This window comes from Anolis carolinensis, chromosome 3 (assembly GCF_035594765.1).
Source record: "Anolis carolinensis isolate JA03-04 chromosome 3, rAnoCar3.1.pri, whole genome shotgun sequence".
Lineage (NCBI taxonomy): Eukaryota > Metazoa > Chordata > Lepidosauria > Squamata > Dactyloidae > Anolis > Anolis carolinensis.
Window position 1 is genome coordinate 35,289,260 of NC_085843.1, and position 23,600 is coordinate 35,312,859.

At 36.5% G+C, this 23,600-nt stretch overlaps 1 protein-coding gene across 4 annotated transcripts in view; it reads right to left on the reverse strand.

Annotated features, from left to right (window-relative positions):
* Window positions 1-8,327: 8,327 nt before the first annotated feature.
* dclk1 (doublecortin like kinase 1) overlaps window positions 8,328-23,600 on the reverse strand; it is a 268,527-nt gene continuing 253,254 nt past the window's right edge. For 2 of the 4 annotated variants that reach the window (XM_062974718.1, XM_062974720.1), the window contains 2 exons: window positions 21,046-21,119; window positions 10,912-11,118 (listed from right to left, as the gene is read on the reverse strand). In XM_062974718.1, the coding sequence (XP_062830788.1) occupies window positions 11,061-11,118; window positions 21,046-21,119 (132 nt within the window). In that variant the 3' untranslated portion in view covers window positions 10,912-11,060. Of the gene's footprint in view, window positions 11,119-21,045; window positions 21,120-23,600 lie in introns of all 4 variants that reach the window. The other 2 variants (XM_062974717.1, XM_062974719.1) reach the window with 1 other exon arrangement.

Sequence of the window (23,600 nt, forward strand, 5' to 3'; positions counted from 1 at the left end):
ATCCTTTTTGTTATCTCTCTGTTTCCAGTATTGGGACAGCGGAATTGGGGTTATTGATTAATAAGTGAATTGGTCAATGCATGGATCTGGATCTATGTATGTGCCCACCCTTTATACAGTTTTAATCAATAGGAAATGCTACTTTTTAAAGATTGTAGTCCATACAGGTAACCATCACAGCTGTGAAAGAGTGTAGCTCTTGGGAACAAAGGTATTATGCACAACTCAATTAAGGTAGATTATTGCACAGATGATGAAAGTGGGAAGGTAAACAAAAATAAATGGGTGGAGCCTCTCAGTTCTGCTTTGTGATAGTTCACTTCTTGCTGCAGCTGCTGCATGCACCTTCAAGCTATTTTCAACTTATGGTGACTCTTAGACTAAGTTACCATGTGGTTTTCTTCACTAGATTTGTTCAGAGTGAGCTTGCCATTGCTTCCTCTGAGGCTGAGAGAGTTTGACTTGTCCAAGTGGATTTTCTTGGTTGAGCAAAATTTGAACTCTGGTCTCCATAGCTCAAATCACAACACCACACTGGCTCTCTGAAATCCATCAGTATGGGAGCAGGTGTGCAGACACATTTCCAGTGCATGTAACATATAATATTTGGCATATGAATGTATACATGTATGTGCTTATAACTAATTTCCACCCTACCTAGTAATAGAATGTTCTAGTAATTAGCCATTTGAACACAGGCTATAATGCCTATGTAGTACTGTCCAAATTTAATGCAGGTAGTCCCCGACTTCCAAACAACTGACTTAAAAACAACTCACAGATCAGAATAGGAGTGAGATAACAGGAAGTGAGATAAAACTATCCCTAGGAAGGAAAATTCACTCCTGAAAGAGTCATCATGGAGAAAAAGGGTCTCCATTGAAGCTTTCCTTGTTTCCACAACAAGCCACATTTTTTTTCAATATCCAATTCTCACAGGAATAGAAAGTGAGGTGAAATCTTTTGAACAAGGGCACAGACAGCAAAACAAGCACCACAGGGATGTTTACCCTTCCCTATGCTATCCCAAACTGAATTACATTGATTCAGTGGGTCTTATTTAGCTGGGACTTGAAATATGTGTGTGTGTGTGTGTGTGTGTGTGTGTGTGTATTATAGTTTAAAATGTACATATTCTGACTTACAGGACTTATCTTGTTCATAACTTGGGGACTGCTTGTACGTTAAAACACAATGGCAAGCAATAGCTGTATTTTGCTGAACAGTTTTTGGCATGAATTGAATTACTAGTTTAATTTAGTGTTAAATTTGCTCAACTGATTGCTGAATTACGACTTTATCAGAAAGGCCCATGGATTCGCCACACATTGTGATGAATCCATGGGCTTCTGGAGGGGGGCACGGAGAACTCATTGTTCCGTGCTGCTTACATTACCCCTCATCCCATGGGGGAAGCGTCACCACCAGGCTTTCCTTCATTGCTGGTAAGGCAACATGGGAAGGCTCTTGTGTTGCTGCGACGGCGGTGTGCACTTCTTACCCTATTTTGGCATGGAGCCTGATGGGAAGCCCCTATGTGTCATCTAATGGGTTCCATGCTGAAAGTGGAGAGCAATGGCGTACGATGAGCAAATCAGCTTGTGCGATGAAGTAGTTTTCTAAATTGCATTGATTCAGTGGGTCTAATTTAGCTGGGACTTGAATTAACTCCATAGTCTTCTTCGTAACTTGGGGACTTCCTGTATATGATTTGGCCCTTTGAGATCAAAAGACTCACCATAAATGCTGCTAATGCTTGATTCTCATACACAAATGTTTCCATAACCCAAATGACCAAGTAATGAAATCCTGCAATCCTTTGGATGTGTTTCAAAGGCATTAACAGTGTATCTTGCAGGCTTTAAGTTGTGAGATCTATATAAAAGTGTGGTAGTTTCTAAATAAACTAGCTACTCTTTCTTTTCTTTTTACATTGCCCTTGCAATGCTCTCTCACCCTCACTGGTCCTGTGCTTATTGTATATTATACAGCATAAATGTCAAAAACAGCATGTCACTTTGCCTGGAATTTATGGAAAAAAATCACTCTGGACTGAGAAATTGCATGCCAGATATTTGCCCATGGCACATTTTTACAGTATTAAAAGAAAAAGAAGAAGAAAGATCAGCCTTCGAGAATAGGCATTTATAATGAAATACCAATAGGGTCTTAGCTATAGCAGCAGCAATAAATATGAAAGACAGTCCCAGCAGGCCATCTAAAGAAAATACAAGAGGAAAACATACCGCAGGCCAGCAAAAACAACAGTGCTTTAATGTACTTGACCTGTGGTCATATGGTAGCAAGGCAGCCCTTCTGAGCCAATTTTTCTTTTATCCACAAAGTATCTTGGTTTCTTTTAAATGAATTTCCAACCCAGTTTTATTTGCTGAAATGCTGCCTACATGTCAAGTGTCTTTTGAATGACCCCCACATCACTGAATACAAAAACACTACCTTTTTTTCCAATAGTTTTATTGACGGATTTGGCTTTGCGTGTTGTATTATGCACCACATTGAAATTAAATGAGGGCTACTTGCAGAGTAGTAACATTGTCAATGATTGAAGTCTTACTTTCCCCTCTAACAGTCCGAAGCAAATCTATGTATTGGTTCGTCATTAACAAGTTTCTGCTACAATGGCAAGAAAAGAAATAAGTTCCTTAAATATGATTTTTGAAGAAGTCTCACCTACAAGGATGGTTTACACAATGCATGTAATGATATACCTTCCCCCCTAATTAGTTGTTGTTTCCAGCCAAAAAACTGATTTTCAAGATTCTTTCGAAAGTAATCATGTTTATCCATAGAGAAAGACAATACTGGGCTGCAACCCTGTACTTATTAACTTGTGAGAAAAGTGAAAACCTGGAAAGAATTGGGCTAAGAGAACCTATATTGCCATAGCAAACTCTGTGATTAAGTACTTTTTTGAAAAATGGTATCTGGAATCACTTGCAATAATAATAGAATTTATAACCATAGACTTACAATGTATTAATGACACATTATTTGTGAGAAATAAAAATGATAATTAAATTCGAGTCATTGAAATCTTCAAACACCATGACTTATTTTGAACTTGAATGTTTTCAGGAATGTTCTGAACAAGATGAGAGAGAGAGAGAGAGAGAAAAGTAACCACATTTCAGCTAAAACAACAAAGCAGTTTGAATACACCAAATGTAATCTGCATGCCTTGTGCTTTTGTGTTAACCCTCTGAGTACAAGTCATCAACATTGTTTTCGCAACATTGTTGGCAAAGTCATATTCTGTAAATAGAATGCTGATAGCAATAATATTCAGTTTTATTCCACTTCTAGTACACTGAATGAATCAGAATGCAATGGACATGTGTAGCCCTCTATGTAAGCAACACTGATTTACTTTGGAGGTTAAGTGACTATGAAATATATAGTAAGGAGCACAAAAGTGACACACATTCCATTCAGACATTTTCTTTCATATTTTATTTAGCACAAGTATGGCATACTATTCAGTGCTGCTTCAGATGTGTGCACACATCGCTTGATCATTCAGCACTTGATTAATAGTTGACTGAGGATCTCATCACACTACAGCATGGATCCACTTTAAATCTGGTTGCTGCCTCCTGCAGAATTCTGGGGTTTGTCATTTAGGGACGGGTCATTAAACTGCTCAGCCACATAAGTCCAGGACCTCACTTAACTACAAACTCCAGAATTCTGCAGAAGGCAGAAACTGGATTTAAAATGGATCCATGCTCTAGTTTGAAGATGTCTATAGACAACTTCTATGCATTTGGTTGGATCCTAACTGTGAAAACTGAAACCTCATTTATTTCACTAGACCTGCCCTACATATGAATAAGCCTTAGTTCAATCTATTGACTGTATTAGATGCCAAGAAATGGTGCAAGATGCCGACAGAAGCTGTGCGATAGATCACAGGTCTTCTGTTCAAGGTTTGTTTAGCACAACATATGAACCCACATCCAGTTAGTTACAGATACATCATAATACCAGGTTCAAACATCACAAGAAACAAACCATGGGGAGGAGATTTATTGTTTGTTTTGATAGGAAAAGTCAAGCATGTAGCATCATTCCAGATAAGGCAGTGTCCTACACCATTTTGACTTAGTGCAATGTCAAAATTCATCCATTATCTTTGCTTCTGTATGAAACTTCTCTTTGAATTTAGATATGTAATTATTTTTTTCACACATGGTAGCAATCGTTTGACATTGACAAGGAAGCATTTGTATACAAAATACTTCAGAAATGAATCCCACGTGGTGTCGGTCCTGGTGATCTGATCTTTGTTGAATGTTACAAAAATATTTCCATTTAAATGCCATTCTATGGACTTTGATTACCATGGTAGCTCCCCTGCCAGGTAAATTTTCTTGCCCTTTTGGCTAACATGAAGTGTAGTAAGTGTTTCTCTAAAAAGGCAACCATTACACAAGCCAACAAAATCATTTTTTTGGTAATAATCAGAAATTAGAGTAGCACAGTTTAAATCAATTTTTATGCTGATTTTAAATATGCCTTAATTTTTCCCATCATGTGAACTTTTAAAAACATGACGAATGGTACATTACAGTGGACTACATGTTCGTGTAATACAAGCTAACAAGTACTTTTCATCGGATATAATTTTAGGTCAATCTTATAGAGTTTTTTTTGCACTGAATTCAGATCTGTGTTTTCCCCCCCTCTATCAAGTGTAGTTTTTGCAATGAGGCTAATTGAATAATTAATGCATTTACACACTGATCTCAATAGAATCTAATTGATATCAGTGCACAAATGCAGTAATTATTCAATTAGCCTCATTGCAAAAACTACATGTGATAGAGAAAAAAAAACACAGATCTAAATACAGTGCCAAAAAAAAACTCTATAAGAATGACCTAAAATTATATCCGATGAGAAGTACTTGTTGGTTTGTGTTATTTAAGCAAATTCTTCAAGCAACTTTCAATATGAATTCTTTTAGTATGAGTCTTGTTTTTATTTTTCTAAAAACATACTGAGTCCCTATTTTGAGGAAAAGGTGGGATGTAAGTGAATAAAAAAGAAAAAAGGAGGAAGACAGTGTCTTTATCAGCAACTGTATTTTTACAGATCAACTGTCACAATGAACATTACAATCATGATTTGTGACACACTCCTTTTAAGGATTTTTGAAATTCAAATGCAGGGTTGCCTTCTGAAAAGGTTGTATATAGTTAATGCCAATAAAAAATAAGCTACATTTCAAACTTTTGTACAGGAGTTGAATACAACGTTGATGGAATTTTTGTCTGTAATTGGAATATTATGGAGCAAAGATGAAAAAGTCTCAGATATCATTTTAGATATGTTATTCCTGGTTTCAAAAAAATGGACATGATGGAAAGACACTACAATTTCACATGATGCTGTACAACCATAATATGAGCATTTTAGGCCTCTTTTTCTCACCGCTCACATTCTTTAATCAAGATGAATGGAATTCTTTGCTTTCCAAGTGCCACTTTCTCCACAGAAAGTCATGGAAGGCATGTTATTAATGGGCACTTTACGTCACAGGATTGCATTTATTATAACAAGAAGAATATTATGTGACTTGTCATAACAACACTCACATAGCCCTGCAGGCTACACCCTCTGGTCATAAATCAATGTTTCTTTCAGTCATCAATGTGTACAAAGTCTAATTTGTTTCACAGGGTCAGACATTCAAGTTATAATGTATTTTCTAAACCTTATTGGAATATAGGAATATCTGGCAATGATGAAATACATATGCGTCTCCCTTTGTATTCCAAATAGTACAGGTCAACTAATTAAGAATATCTCGCTGATTAATAATCTTTTAATTATCCATTTTTACATAAATTTGCATTTTGTAAAACACATGGATCTATTCTCAAGACAACTGAAGAATTATAAGATAACAATTTAACAAAGTCACTACTAATTAGAAGAAAAGAAGATCTTTAATATTTTGCTTTTCCCACCTGGTACACCACCATAGCTCAGCTGAAACAATATAAAAAGATCTACATTTAATTTGTAGAATCATCATTAAGAATTTGCTTTCACTGATTAATAATGGAACATAGAGTTAAATCCAATTGTTATTTCCAACAGGAACTGTCCCCTTGAATCAACTGCTTACCTATTACTCAAATAGGTCTACTCTAGTTGGGATTAGCAATTGGGATTTAGCCCAGTAGCAAATAAAGCTTCAGTTTTAAAATATATTACAAATTACATATTGTGTAAATAGTATCTGTGTGAGATTCCATTCTCAAAGAAAAACTTGAATTCAAATCGGAACGATAACTTAAAAAACAAAGCTCCTATTTGGAGCCATTGGGGAGAAGCATCTGTGCTTATGCTGTCATTTAGGGTTTGAAACTAACTACATTTTTCTTCCAGACATCGTAACATAGAACATATTCATAAAAATCATCCAGAGCTTGTCAGCTAGTTGTGAAGGAACTCCATATTTGCTTTCTCACTGACCTTGTGATGCCCCTTGGCTGCATTTTAAGCAAAATATAGAGTGGAGGAATCAAATATAGTTGACAAAGTCCCAATGACCAAAAGAACTGGGATACTGAAAACATTACATTCAAGGATGAAATTCATCTCCATCCTTGATACTGTAATCTAAGAAGGATCTTTTTCTTGTTCTCATTCTCACCAGTCTACATTAAACTAAGACTTTGCCTTTGTTGAATTAAAAAAAACCCAGCATAGGCTAATGTCTTAGTGCAAAACATACACAAACAAAGCAGAACCAGAAGAAATCATAGACTTTCAGCCGTTAAGGAGAAAGGAGTGAGTGAGCTGAAAACCCAAGAAAAATGAACAAAGTGTGCATTTTTTCTGGAATTACTAATTACTTTGTTGGATCAATGCTTGCATTAAAGGTTTCAACTTTTTCATGAGCCACTCTGCTCTCATTTCTCACATGCACATGTATAAGAACAAGAAAATATATGGAATTCTTATATTTGGTTTTTAAATGGCAGCTATAATGAAATAGATCTGATGACAAATAAACAAAACCGTTTAAAGGAAACTTCAATTTACTGATACTAGAAGCATCTTCGGAGTTTTGTTTATAAAGCCCATAGAGAGGCAAAGCTCACGAAAAAACCCTTGTCAGTCAATAATTACTGTATTTTTCAAAGTGTTCGACTTTCTTATATTGAATCTGTGGTGGAGGCTCCTTCTCTGGAGGCTTTTAAGCAGAGGCTGGATGGCCAGCTGTTGGGGGTGCTTTGAATGCGATTTCCTGCTTCTTGGCAGGGGGTTGGACTGAATGGCCCATGAGGTCTCTTCCAACTCTACTATTCTATGATTCTATGATTCTATGAATCATATTATTGTGAAATATTGATTTGTTTATGAATCTTCAAAGAAGTGCAGAGAATAATGCAGCACTGCAGATTTTTTTAGATTGCAAATCCTAGTATTCCTCACCACTGAATATGCTGTTTAACTTTCTGGAAGTGGAAGACCAAAAAATTCTTGATGGTGCCGATTCCCACCACTGATGTAAACTCTCTCTCTCTCTCTCTCTCTCTCTCTCTCTCTCTCTCTCTCTCTCTCTCTCTCTCTCTATATATATATATATATATATATATATATATATATATATATCCTTATTTAAATCCAGTTTACAGACAGATTTCAAGAACCACTGGCAGGGTCTGCTAAGCTATACTATCACTCAGGTATGGGCAAACTTTGGCCCTCCAGGTATTTTGGACTTCAACTTCCACAATTCCTAACAGCCGGTAGGCTTTTAGGAATTGTGGGAGTTGAAGTCCAAAACACCTAGATGCCCCAAGTTTGTCCATGCCTGCTGTAACTGTAAAAATCTACTCATATGTTGTGTTGTATGGTATTCCCAAATACCATACTCCATACATCCAAGGGAGCGGACTGTAATCTGCAAAGGTTCTTGCTAAAATAGATCTTCCCTTTTTTGTAATAATGAAAACACTAACAGGGTTACTTCTCTGAAAATGACAGGCATCAGAATATTCTCTGGATTTCTTCGACTCTTGCAGGAGTTGTGAAAGCTTGCACACATTTGTACTGCTCATTCTTTACAACAAGAATGGGGCTACATTGCACGTTGGCTAAGTTGGCATGTTTCATATTGATATATGGCTTGCAAATCTGTAGCAAAAGATGGTAAATTGCATCAGTTGTTGGCCATACATAAAAATTCCATGGTTTTTTCTTTTTTTTGCCTTCACCGATTTCATGAATGGAAACATACTGGAATCAAGTGAAATCAAAATGAAGGATACACTCAAAGGGGACAAAAATCAAGAGAATTCTAGATACTTTATTTAGCTGATAGCTGCCCAAACAATCACTTTTCTTCATTATGCTGGAGTTTGTTCAAATTCTGATAATGTGAAAAGGTATAATAATAAGTATGATAATGAAATAGTATCAACCACAAGATAAGAGCTTCTCCCCTTGCATTATTAAAATTATCCACATGATTTTGATGCCTGGTCAGCTTCACAAACTGCCAGACTACATACTCTAGTAAACATTATCCATGCACTGAATAGGGGGAGTAAACCTCAAGCTTACCTCCCCTCTCTTCCCACATGCCTAAAAGTTGATACATAAACCTGCACATATCCATGTGGAAAGGTCCTATGTATCTTTTCATTGCAATGACTGACTTGCACTGGCATAAATTCTCAAAAACACTGCTTCTCATGAAAGCCATGGAAGTGTGCAAGAACTGCTCCAGTGCTCACACACTGTGCTCCACCACAAATGAACACCTTTTGAACTCAAGCTGTATACAACTCACCTTCAGGATGAATGCCTGTTACGAACTTAAAGCAATTTGGCAGAGGGGGCTCCCAACATTTTTGATATTATGATACATTATGATACAATCAAATATCTTGTACTCTCTTGGCTTAATTCTTTGCCAAGGTTTTGGCTATTTAGCTGCCATTACCTTCAGTAGAATATAAATAACCTAAATGTTAACAGGACTGTAGCCCTTTTTGGATGCCCCCCCTCTTCGGTTAGTTATTTTGTATCTAAAATTTCAAGTAAAATATCTTGAACTTAATGCAAAAGTTCATTTTAAGATATAGCACAGGAAGTCCTCCAGATGTTGTTGAACTGCAACCCCCATGACCCCTCATCATTGACTATGCTGTCCAGGGCAGATGGGCAATGCATTCCAACTACATATGCAGTGAATCACATTTTTCAGAATTTTGCCTTTAAAATGAGGTTTTACAAGAAGAAAACAATATTAGCTGGAGTCAAAAGGGTGACTGAAAAGATACATTTTTACAAGTATTATTAGTACATTTGGAGCCAAAGCTATCAAAAAGCTTAATACTCCATGTTATTTAACTGTGTTTCCAAAATACCAACTTAACATAAAGCTTTGAGATTTTTGTCCCACTTGCAATCTCTTATACACACACTTTCACATTAAACTCTGGGAGATATATTCATATAAACACACTACATCAGTTTTCTCCAACACTGGTGCAACCCAGAAGTATTGTACTATAACACGCATTATACCGAGACAGCATGTGATGCAACACATTTCGGCAACCAGATTGAGGAGGCTGTATTAGGTGAACAAGTGCTAGTCACTTAGGAATAAATATCACAGTAGTCCTATGTAAAGTAGACTTATTGAAAGATAATTCCTCACCATAAGTGTAACACAGATGTGTTTTCTGAAGGACAATCCATGGTATGTAAAAACTAGTTGTATTTATTGCTGGCTCCCAAATGTAGCCTCCCATTGCAGATAAAAAGATAGAGATATGCAGAAAATAGAATTCTTTAGGCTACAGAAGTTGGGTATTCTTTCAATCTCCTATGAAATAGCTTTGCAACCAGAGAACAGAAAGAAATTTTGAGAAGCTTGTTACACAACTTCCAGTATATTCTTATTGAGCAGTTCTACTGCCAATGGAAAAAGTAAACTATCATGATTCAATCACGATGCAATTGTAATACAACTATAGTAGCTTATGAATTATTAAATTTTCTACATACAATAGCACAAGAGGAGGTTGCAAATGTTTATGAAATACATAGAAGCCAGTAAGATTTTCTAAGAGTCAGCCTGGAGGTCAAAGCAGCTTTGTGACTTCTATAACAAGAAGTGGTGGATAGCTTCCATGTCATTGGGGGAATTGATGTCCTCTGAGTTTTAGCATGAATATTAATGGTGCTTTCCAAGGTGCTGAACCTTATCTCCTAAGGTGATTCACTGCCTCAGAAAGATTAAAACTTTGAATTACACCCATCAGTGGATTCATTGCCCCAATGACATGGGAGACACCAACTTCTACCAGCAGAAATGCAAGTAATTTAGTATCATGCCCATTTTCTTTTAAAAGTGTCATTGGCAAATGGGAAACTCTTTGTACCCATGCATAAAAGCAAACAACAAAAAATCATATATTCAGTAAATATTTACCATTTTGTTCAGACCATCAAATAAAGGTCTGTAGGAAAAAGGCATAGATGATGAAGTTCCAGGTTTCACCAAGTCAAGATAATTAAGTTTATGCACTCAGAGGGTTAACAAATGCTTAAGCCACATACAGTAGCTCACAGCTCGACTGATGAAAACATTCATTGCTTCTATCCCTTTTTGAAAATTATATATATATATATGTATGTGTGTATATATATTTTTTAAAAAGCAAAAAGTCTTAACCCTTTGAGGATCGTATTAGCAGCAAGTCACAATCTAGACAGAGAACAAAGATCATTTCGGTCATTTAAGAAATTATTATTACAAAGATACTGTAAACACCCCTTTTCCTTCTTCAAGCAACCAATATAGACAAAAATCAAATGAAACAGTTGCACACGGGTTTGGAGGATTGTTTTCTCAGAATCTCAAAGGGTTAAGCCAAGACCTTCAGCAGAAGTGGTTCATTAAAAGGGTGAGTTAGGTGAGCGAACAGTCTCAGATGAACTTGGTGAATAGTCTTCCGATTCGGAGTTGAGTTCGGGAGGTGCTTGCTGTGACTTGAAATGTCCCCTCACATCCGGGTTGCGTCTTCGTCGGAAAACCTGCCTCTCCTTATCAAGAGCGGTGGTCTGACAGGGGCATAAAATGAGAATAAATGAAATTAGGCTGTGTATATAGTGGCAAATGTGGCTTCCATGTGTTCTGCATTCCTCCATTTCCCCTCAATACTGAGGCTAAAAACTACGTATCCAAGTCAAATCAAAATAGTTGCCCCTCCCTGTCAGTTTTGCAGGATTTAATTCATAACACAGCTATATAAAAAGTGCATAACCCAACTATTAAAGAGGCAGCAAAACATCATCAAGCATATACAGTGATGTGCCTATGTGTGTGTGTCCATCATATGGGTTTCATTAATTTGTTAGAGTTATGGATTCAGGTTTCAGGCAAATGCAGGCAAGGCCTGCTATTCTTTTTCAAAGTAGGCTCCCTACTCTTACAATAAAAGTAAAGATTCAAGACTATTTGATTGCATGAGGGGGATAAATGTTTGCCAATATTTTTAAAACAGTGTATTAAAAAATCCCCAACTGCTGTCAAAACCTTGGATCATTACAAGACTGTCAAACCTGAGTCTGCAAAGCTTAGCAGGACTGCTAAGAACATGTTATTTTGGAGAGCTCTGATTCCTAAGGTTTTCATAACACAAAGCCACTTGACGGCACTTAGCAATAACTACTACAAACAACAAAGAGACACACAGAGAGGAATGCAAACCTCTGAGCATTCTTCATATATAAAACTATGCATGATGGCCTTCAGCAACTGGGTTTCTAGAAAGAGGGTATAACCTATTTCTGTGGTGCATATATGCATACGTTTCCAAATACTCATTTTCACAAACTGAGTGAATAAAACATCAAATCATCCTCCATGGTTTAATACAGTGGTCATAAAAGTTCATCTCTGGTGTTTACACAATAGCAACAATTCATTGCCAAAGAGACAAACAATGTTTGGTTTTACAAACAGTTTGTCTCTTCAACTGTACGGACAGTGGCAGGAAAAGTATCAAAACCACCGCCAGCTATATCCATATTTCATCTCCTTCCTGAATATGCATGCTACTACTTAAATTACAACCATGAAATTTCAAAGTCACTGTAAATAGCCTAATTTAACACAGGGATTAAGCATGTCCATGTACCTAAAGTAAGTTAATTTAGGTGGCACTTCAATTTAAGGTGCTCTGAAAGCAGGATAAAGATTTAGCTTCTGCACTGCAAATATCCACTTGTGAGTAAGAGAGGCTAAAAACTATTTGGTTGTTTTGAAAAAAACAAATGAATCTAAGTGTTAAGCCAAAAGGCAGGAAATCACTCGCTTTATCATAATGATGTTTTTAAAATAATGCAACCAAGATTTTTTTTTCTGCTTCAAAGGATGTGTCATTTTCTCTAGGGACATATGCAACTGTTTTTCTTCTGCAAAATTGACCAAGTATATTGAGATTCTGGTTAGAGAATGAGATGTATTTATAGATGGAATGTTTTTAAGAACTAGATGAAAATGAAATCCAGCAGAGAATATTGTAGCAATCCATGCTCCAAAATAATGTAATCAGGGCTAAAAATGATGTAATAAAGGCAGAAGATGGACAGTGCTTCTATAGCAAATGGATTCAGTTAGGCTGAATTGTTCCACTAATAGCTTTATGGCTAGAATCTTTAAAGCACTAATGCAGAGTGGTAATAAAAGTTCATCTTGGGTTTTAAACACCAATAATTTTCAATAAGGATGCTAAAATCCAATTGCTATGGTTTGCCAAAGGATTTTTGTTTATTGCTGATCCTTGGAAAAGACCTGGCCATTTTCAAAGCTCTGTACACTGCTTTGCCTTAGAATCAACTTTATGATTATATTTTAATACGAAGCAGAAGACTTTGGGGATCATATTCATGTTACAAATCTAACATTTACAGTATATAATTCTCTGTAACAAATGGAGAGCATGGCATACATTACTATCCTATGACATACAGATTTACATTTTTAAATCTTTTTTTATGCTTGAAAGGAGTTTGTTTAAAGGCCTGACTCACATCGCATCATTTTTATATTAATCCCAGACTCGCAAGATTTCCTCCCTTAGATGGAAAGCCTGATTTAAAATATGGAGACTGAAAGCAAGCCACCAGAGTGGCATTGTGTTAGTGTTATTGAAGTCAATTGCCTTGATCTGGCCAAGGATCTGTGCATGCAGATGGAGGCTTCTACAGATGTATCTATCTAACTACATTCAAAACTGAAAGTAAGGGGGGAAAAGACGTATTAGCAAATATTGAGATTGCTGGCTGAACTGATTACAAATTGATTATGTGCGGGAATGAATAAAGGTCAACAGAGTTGAAAATGTTTCCTCAAATGATGATCATGACTAATTTCTTACAATCGTATTTCATGAAAGTTACTCAAACACAGTGCATGCTTTTGCCATGAATGCTTAAAAATTTCTCTATAAAAATCGACAAAGAAAGATTGTCTTGGATGACAAATCTTCCGGTTTATATTGAAGGGATGCATGGGGTTCATAATAAGCCAGTTCTGAATTATGCAAAGAACTGTCTTATCATTAAGAATTCTAGACTGAGGAAACAACATCATTTACCAATGGATTAAAATGTTCTTGTATTCAAAATTTACTGGAATTTACATTACTTGTAAATGCCTTTTTAATACCATATAATTCCATGGATGTACATGGAAACAGTAGTTCATACTAATGTCTCTCTGAAAATAATTTTCTCATTTAAGGGCACTTCAGAGAGCATAGCAACACTCCTCATATACATAGCAAACTCCATAATTTTAACAGATTTATAATCTAGTTCATTATGGATTTCTGCACAACCCTTTGTAATAGATAAAATACTATAAATATAAATAAATAAATAAAACTTTATTTATACCCTGCCATCATCTGCCGTAGGGACTCGGGGTGGCTTACAAATAGCACACAATATGTCATACATAAAATAAAATACTTCAACATGAAAGAATAAACATTACATAACCAGGTATACAAATTGGATAAAACAACCTCTATTAAAATAAAATCAGTTAAAAGATCCATATAATCAATATAGCAGCGTGGCTGAATGCACATAGAGTGCAGATATAAAGTGCTAAGTGATTGCCATTCAGTTCTGGTTATTGTCTAGGCATTATCAAAAGCCTGCTTAAAAAAACAAGCTTTTAATTCTTTCCTAAAGTGTAGTAATGTAGGGTGTGTATAAGTTTCCTGGGAAAGGCATTCCTGGGCTGGGGGCCATCACCGAGAAGGCCCTCTATGTAGTCCATTCATGGTCCAAGAAATTCCAACTCTCTATCATATTATGATGAGAGCTATAGAAAGTCACTATTTCAACTGGAGATCAGAATTACTGAGATTTCTCAGGAAAAGTCAGCTAATGAATGTTGTTTGGTGCTAATGAATGTGAAGTATCTTAAAGCAACAGTGGTTGCAACACCAATGTGTTGACATTATATCAACAAGACTTGCCATAATTGTTGCCATTCTTTGAAACTCTACTATATTGTGATTCTCTTGGCTTGAAGTATGCCTGCAAAAATCATTTGAGCTGAAATACAGGCCCCTATTAGACACTATAATTCTACCAATTCAGTAATCTCTGGATTTAAAATAATCACTTTTTATGGGTAGTGACTTCCTATTGCTTCACTTTTATTGCTAACAATAGCTAGCAAAATGTCATTTCATTAATAGAAGATTATTGCTTTATATTTTGTCTCCTAGAACATCCTTTCTTCATATTAGATACAGGACTGGGCTGTGGGCTGGATGTCTTTACATTTCAGTCTAGAAACACTGCTGGTAGAAGCAGAAAATAACAATTAAGTCATGGATATATTTTTCATTATTATTATAATATTAACTTTGAATACTTTATAAGGATGTCTGACTCTGGGGGTTGGTGCTCACTTTCATTTCTAAGCTGAAGCGCCGGTGTTGTCCGTAGACACCTCCAAGGTCATGTGGCCGGCATGACTACATGGAGCATCGTTACCTTCCCGCCAGAGCGGTACCTATCGATCTACTCACATTGGCATGTTTTTGAACTGCTAGGTTGGCAGAAGCTGAAGCAACAGTGGCCGCTCACTCCGCTCCCGGGATTTGAACCTGGGACCTTTCGGTCCACAAGTTCAGCAGCTCAGTGCTTTAACACACTTCGCCACCGGGGCTCCTAATTTGGGACTTATAACACCCAAAATTTGCCCAGATTTTTTTTGTGCAGAAAACAGACTGCTTTCACCGAAAACAAAAATCTATGTGCATAGTAAGTATTATTTTCTGCACAAAAAACCTGCTTGCAGAAAACAATATTTTCAGAACAACCATGTGTGAATTTTATACAATCTCCAAACTGCAAAGGTTCTCACCACTGAAGGTTTTTTATCAACCTTTGAAAAACATGTTTTGGACTGCTTTCCAATATTTTCCAACTTTTATCCATTCTCAGTTTTTAGCGGCAGAAATCCAATTTTATGTTCATATATCTGTATGTCATTCACAACACCTCCGGTTTGTGAAAGGTGTATTCCACACATAGAAAAACAAGCTTTTCCAAGCTCTGATTCATAAAAATCAGTGATCAGAACACACTGGAATAACACATGCTTTGCAAAGGCATTTCATTGGCAACTGTGTCAGCAGAATTTGATTTGATCCAGCATGGCTGTTTTTATTTTCAGTGTACTCTTTTTATAAAGTCACTGCTAGTCTACAGTTGCATCTAATATCCTTGCTCACTAGAACAAGACTATATCAGAAAGGGGTCAAAGGTACATTAAAATTCAGATGTTAAATATGTTAAAGTTGTTCAAGGATGGTTAAATATTGATATATACTTGCTCAGTGAGGTGTAGGAAAAACAATGAAAATGTGAAAGGTTACAAAAATCCTGTCATTTCTTTTTCTCACGAGAACACATTTTTCCTTCTTTGTCTCTTTCATTTTTTCTCATGTTGGGCTTTCTTGATTTTATCTTTGCTTTTTCAAAAAAAAGGACAACTAGAAATGACATGTTTAAAATTCTTGCTATATTAGAAAGAAACAGCACACCTCTACACACAGAAAATATGTTGGAAGGCAAACCAGACTAGGACTTTTTCTTCCTGATGAACTCTCTCCTAGAACAGGAGTCTACAATCGATTCAATCTACTCAGTTTAGCTGTGACTTTGAAAATCTTGTGAATAGTACTGCATGGATTCTGAGGCAACTATCAAATCCCAGTTAATTATGGGAGGAGTAATCTTTTCAGTGAATAAAGTAAGATTAAACAAAAAGAGGAAACTACTTTATGCAAGAAATCTAAGCTTAAGCAAATAGGCAAAGCAAAACTGATTGATGTGTGGGTCATAGTCAAGGTTTTTTTGCAGCAGGAGCAACAAAATTTATTGTCATCCAAACAGTCCACTTTCCACATTAAAAATGCCCCTACATGGTGATGCCAACTGCACAACAACTGTTTACAATTATTCATGGTAATACTGGTTCAATAAATGTAATTTTCTTAGTGGAACCTCTTATTCTGAACACATTTTTCCTATGTTGTTTATTATTTTAAAAATAATATTACTGCTTTTGTTTATAGCCAAAGGTTTAAAATTCTCACCATATCCAATTGAAGGCTCTCAGGTAGCAGAATGGGAGAAATTCTGTATATGATGTCAAAGAGCCACTTCCAATAAAGTTGCTTAGATACAATACCGTATTAGATGGATTAGAGGCTCATCTCAATATAAGGGAACTATATGTGGAGCTTGTTTCCAAAAGGTACCAAATATATCTGAACAAATTTTACAGGAATAAAAAAATCATGCAGAGGATATGCATCCTTTTGTGCACCAGCTGCGACTGTACCTTGAAAAGCCTCACTTGACCATAGTGATCCACGCCTTAGTTGCATCTAGAATGGACTACTGCAATGCACTCTACGTGGGGCTGCCTTTGAAGACGGCTTGGAAACTGCAGTTAGTGCAAAGATTGGTGGTCATATTACAAACTGGAGCTGGTTATAGGGAGCACACCATGCACCTATTAAAGCAGCTCCACTGGCTGCCAATGAGATTCCAGACCCAATTCAAAGTGCAGGTTATTACCTATAAAGCCCTTTACGCTTTATAGGTCCAACCTATCTTTGAGACTGCATTTCTTTCTATGAACCAGCATGGGCTACCAGGGAGGCCCTTCTCTCGGTCCCACCTCCGTCTCAAGTGCGGTTGGTGGGGACGAGAGAGATGTCCTTCTTGGTGGTGCCCCCCCCCCCCCCCCGGTTCTGGAATGCCCTCCCGAGGGAGATCAGGCTAGCCCCTATCCTCCAAACCTTCCGTACACAATTAAAGACCTGGCTTTTCTGACAAGCTTTCAATTCTGTTTAGACTCTCTTATAATACATATGAGGACATTTAGACTCCTTTTTTGGAACTTTGCTATTCTGAGGTCGAATACTGCTGTTTTATCTACAGCAACTGCTGTATTTTATTGTTTTTACCGGGGGTACTGTGAATTTATGATGTTGTGTTGACTGTTTATTGCCTATGTTTAGTTTTGCACTTGTTGTATTTTTTATTTTATGTCATACCTTGAGTTTATTGTGCGCCGTCCCGCCACCTATAACTGCCACCAATAACTCATTTTTCAATATGTTTTGATTTGGTATCTTTTGGAAACAAACTCCATGCCTAGGTTCTTGTGAAAACAAGGCCTTGCTTAAAATATTAAATTTTGTTTTGTTTCTTGAGCAACTATAATGGCATATGACCAGTCATATGTAGTTGAAAATCTACACCAGATTAGATATAGCACTTTATGAAGATTGTGGTTTGCTACAATGCCTGGTTAAGGAATGTGGAAACCCTGGGAATTAATAATAATAATAATAAACTAAAAATGGATTTTTTAAAAGGCAAAGACATGAAATATTTATTTGTATTGGGTTACGGGCAATGTTTATTGGTGTTCTTGTGCTATAGTTTTAGACGGAACACAGTCCTGTGTAAGAATTAGCATGTAAGATACACAACAGTGGCATCTGTATTTTAACTCTTTCTTTGTGCACATGCTGGAAGAGGCATAACTGCTCTCCATTTTCTTCTACAGGTCGAGCATTCCTTTAGTGGAAATCCAAAATCTGAAATTTTCAATATGGTTGTCTTTTGATGGTTCAAGGTTCACAAACTTTGTTTTGCACACAAAATTATTAAAAAATATTTTTATAACATTACCTTCAGGCTACGTATACATGGCATATATGAAACATAAATTAATTTTGTGTTTCAGTCATCTCCAAGTTATCTCATTATGTATATATATGGAAACACGGGTATTCCAAAATCCAATACACTTTTGGTTTCAAGCATTTCAGATAAGGAAGACTTAATCTGAACTATGAAACCTAGAGGACCATATACAAGGTGTGGGGCTTATTTGGTGCATGTTTTTGCTTGCTTTGTATACACACATTGGCAATGGTTTTTCAAAACCTAGCAAACAATGTACAAATGGAGAGAAAAAGTAGTAACTGCAGTTATTATCTGGTCAGCATGCTATGTACAATTTGCATGTTAATCCCTTTTGCATTTTTCTGCCGTGTCTTCAGATATATTGCAAAATTGTGTCTAGGCACATGCTTACCTTGAAGTGTTAACTTTCTCCTCTATTTGCTTTACTCGCACTACTTGTTACATGATCACATTGCTACCATAACCCATGGGAAGTAATTGGCATCATCATCATGCATACTTGGAAAACATTCCATTCACATCTAATGCCAATATCACACACACACATATATAAAGTAGACTTTCAATTAACTGGAACGCTCAGGCAATTGGCATAAAACCTGAAGAAATAATACTTTAAATTTATAATTAAAACAGAATTGTGGTGCATTAAGTTAAGTTGGTCTTTGTCTTAATTTTCTTTTTATTATGGCATATCAATATTAACATCAAGTCAACACAGAGTTTATGATATGGCATAGTATGGGGTAAAGATAGGCCTCTTTTAATAGTAACTTCCGGGCAACCAGAAACTACATTTATTTGGCATCTATCCATCCCCATGGGTTCCTCTTAATTGAGAGTCTACTGTATTTCAAATGCATTTTAGAGTGTATTGTCTTTAAAACTGACATTAAATTGAAGAGTGGCAGCTGGAATTACAAAGCCTCTGGGAAAGGAGTCTTATAAACTTCTATGGCCTCCAAGGCCTTATACAAAAGCCAGGAGCCCCGGGAGACATGACTGGCAGGAATTAGAGATTAATCTTTAGGATTGCTGTTCATTTCATTGTATTTTAAAAACACAGAACTGAATTCATTGCCTAGTCCAAATATATGGCAAAGCAGTGTGATGAATCAACGAGATTTACAGAATTGTTGGTTTGATGCATCTAGTGTAGACTGGATCTACACGGCCATATAGTCCAGTTTCAGAATGCAGATTAACTGCTTTGAACTGGATTATATGAGTCCACTATCATGTAATCCAATTCAATGCAGTTAATCTGCATTCAGAAACTAGATTATATAGCGGTGTGGATGGCGCCCTAGTTGGGTCTAGCAATTGGATTTTAGTCAGAGGAAGTAACCTTAAGATCTTTATGCAGCAGAAAAGATACAGATATTGGGAACAAACACGCTTTTTAAAATGGAGCCAATCACATGTAATCAGAAAAAAATGTTGATTAAATCAAATAAAATATTTGGCATGAAATTTTAAACACTGGTGGATCGGGCTAAATACAGTCTTCCTCCCCTCCCACCGTCCTTTCTTTCTTTCTCTCTCTCATTCCAAAGCAAAAAAACAAAAACAAACCCAGCCAGGTTTATATATATATAAAACTTCTGATTGAATATAGTGGGAGAAACCCTAATTCTTTCCATCTAGGCTACTGCAGTCTGATCCATGCATTTCAGTGGAATTATATGAAAGGAGAGACCTAATTTACTGTAAATGCTTGTGATGACTGCTGCCACCATTGTGCTAATGAAGATAAAATTTGCCAAGTTTTTTTTACAATATTGAGAGCATGTTTTTTAAAGGGAATACATCTGCCAATCTTCGGTTACAAACCACTGTTTTGTTCACTGTATATTCACCATGATCCCCAATGAAAATAAATAGTTATTGGACAGATCAGCAGTGACTGATTTAAATAGTGAAGGGTTAACATTGACTTCTGTGGCAGATGATATCTTTTCAAATAAATATGATTACAAGAAATCACCCCACACTTTCCATTTGACAAGAACTCACAATCACAATCTTATTAACACTGTACATTATAGGAAAATGCTAAAGAGAAAGGGAGAGCCATGCAATATAGCTTTTTCCACAAAAAAAAGTCTACTCCTTTTTTTTAAGGGAGAAAGGTAACAAAAATGTGCATACTTTGAAAACACAAGCTTACCAGCACACATACAATGCATTAGATTTCACTGAACCAGGGGAAAGCTTCTAATTGCTATGTTATATCAATGCATTGTTCAGTCTAGAAGGTAAGGGTAGTGGGGGGAAGAGGAGAATTTAAAATGACAGCATATAATTTCAGATCTCCAAGAGATATAGATATATGGATAGATAGGTCGGTATTGCTATCCTGTGACTGTGCATTTCAAACAGAAGAGCACAGAACAGTAGATGCCTTAAAAACCGTAAACATAAAAGGAACCCATCCATTTTATTTTTTTTCTGTATACACTGTCCTTTTAACTCTAGGGATAAGTTGGTACTGAGCATGTGCAATGACGAAAAAGCTTGCAATGTCAGTGTGAATAATGGGTGGAAAAAGGGGGAAATGAGGGGGGTGTCGCATCTCAATCAAGATCAAAATGAAACCGATAAAGCAGCATATGGACTGGATAACAAATCAAAAAAACATGTTTATTCACTGAAGGAACTGGTTAATGGAGACTGCCAGCACGTTGCCATGGAAACACTGACTGTCGGAGCTGTACCATCTCATACCTTATCCAATACATTCCTGGTTGTTGGTAGTAGTCCAAAGACCCTGATCTCTTGATGGTAAACCCGTGGTCCAGCTGAGCAGAGAGAAACGGGGCAACTCAGTGGGTCGACATGGTGCTACAGCATTAAGACCTCCAGACCAAAACTGTCCCTTATTTAGTGCATTATTTATTGTTCACTTTCACAAGGTATTATTCTAACATTCTTTTGTGGTTGTTTGTTTGCTTAAATGGGAAAACAAGAAATGAACCAATAATCAAAGAAGATTCTATTCCCAGTTTCTGTCTGGCTAGATTAAAGTCTTACTTTAAACTTAATACCAGTTGCTTGGTGCAGAACATATTTATACGCCTGGTAAAAACATTATAGAGAAACAAAAGTGGGCTCTCTCAAATTCCATGTCTGTTTTTCCCCATTTTACACAAGAAAAGAAAAAAGAAAGGATGTGTGATGCAGTTTTCTTTCTCCCTAAAAAATAACCATCATAAGCATTTCTAGGGCCAGAATAAGACAAATCACATAGTGGTTAAGCTATTCTTCATATTTGTTGAATTGTATGCAGAATGAACTGAATCACATTTGGACATTTCTATTAATTTTTGTAATGAAGCCTTTTGATTTCATAAAGATGATAGGTTCCTTGATAACTATCAATTAATATAATATACAATGCTACTGCAACACATTCAGCTACATTAATGAAGTACAAGGTTGCATTGTTAAAACATGTACAAAATTTCAAGTAATTTTTAAAAATCTTACAAAAATGGAGTTATAGAGGAGGCATGTATTCCAACTCATTTTTTTCAGTTTCACTGAGAGTAAGATAACAACAGAAAGGTGTTATTTTTCCAACCTTTCCACAGTGTATTGATGTGTAACTGGGGCAGCACTTAATAGGTAATTAAATGCTGTTTTAGTGCAAAAATTCTTCAGAGACACAGAGGAAAGGCACACTGTGCAGTTTAATATTGTTCAATCCATAAAAAAGAGACAAAGCTCTTTCTTCTTTTGTTTGACTCATCAGACCAAAATGCAGTGAAATTGTGTTGAAAGTTTACAATTTAAATTACAAAAGGCACTATGATATATTTTCCCCAAACCAGCTATTATTTATTGCAGTACATTATCTTGCCACTGAATCTATAGAGCAAAAAGTTTTAAAATGCTTTGTTTATGTTCTTTCATCAACCTATGTATTGTCTTATGGAAAATATTTTAATACATCTTAAATTATTGAACACTTCCTGTTGAAAAGCCGCCTTTGCCTTGTTTCTTATACTAAGGTAGACTGAGCTACTATTGCCATCTACTGGCCAATGAATGTTATGTATCTCTAAATCATAACAACTCTTTATAGGGTGAATATTATGTTATTATTACTTTGCAGTTTGGATTTTGGAAATCTTAATGGGGAATTTGTCTTTGGTCATCATACACATTTCCTCTTATTTCCTAAATAATTTTTTTAGTAACATCTAAATAACAGCTACACACATATGTACGCACACACACACACCCTCAGTTCCTAATAGGGTTGCCAGTCCAAGCTCATCTAAGCTCCTAGAACCAATGGATAGTTCTTTGTTATATGGTGAGGCATTGTGCATTAAGTATCAACCACAGTTGCTCAGTTTGTTATTCCATACAAATTGACATAATTTCTAGCTTGGAAATAAAGACGTAGATATAGAGGCTAATATTAAAGTGCAACAAGGGATTTATTCCTTCTCACTTACTTAGGGAAATGGGATAAGGAATATTTAATCGATCCCAATTGTTTCTACCCAAGAGGTGGATGCAAAATAAAGCAGAGAGTGAGACTTGAACCAAAATGGGATTGAGAGAAGGAGAAAGTTAACTATGCAGACCACCTAGAGCAGTTATTCCCAGACCTCTAGTCCTCCAGGAGTTTTGGACTTCCCAGAAGCCTTAGCCACCTTGGCCAATAATCAAAGATTCTGGGAGTTGAAGTGCAAAACTTCAAAGGATTGGAGTTTAGGAAACATTGTCTTAGAGAGTTTTTGCAAGTTAAAGTAACAAATCAATTAAGCCTAGAAAATGATAGCAATTTCCTCTTGTCCTAGGTGGTCTGAAGATTGCACATAGCCCTTTCCACTCACCTGAATCTGAGCCCTCCAAAACTGGTGAAATTACATACTCCTCTCCTACCAGGAGATGATCTACAAAGACTGGAGTCTCAGCAGCAAACCCTGGCAACTAACAACCCCGGCTGCTAGTGCATGGTAAAGGCTGTAACCTAGGAGAGGCAGCAGCAAAGATGTTGGGGATGGTGGCATAACCTCTTCTTCACTATGAAGGGCATATCTCACCACTGTGACTGAGGTCCTCCTCAAATGGAGAGGACCATTGGCTTCTACTTCTGAAGCCAGAAGGAAAGAAGTTGGTGCCAGTTTCCATGGATGCTGGAAATCAATTCCCCTCATAAATATTATTGGCCCAGCACACTGTCAAGCAGACAACTGCTCCAACACATTATCTAATGCATTTCCACTACTTGGAAAACAATATATGATGGTTGGTGAAGAAAGACA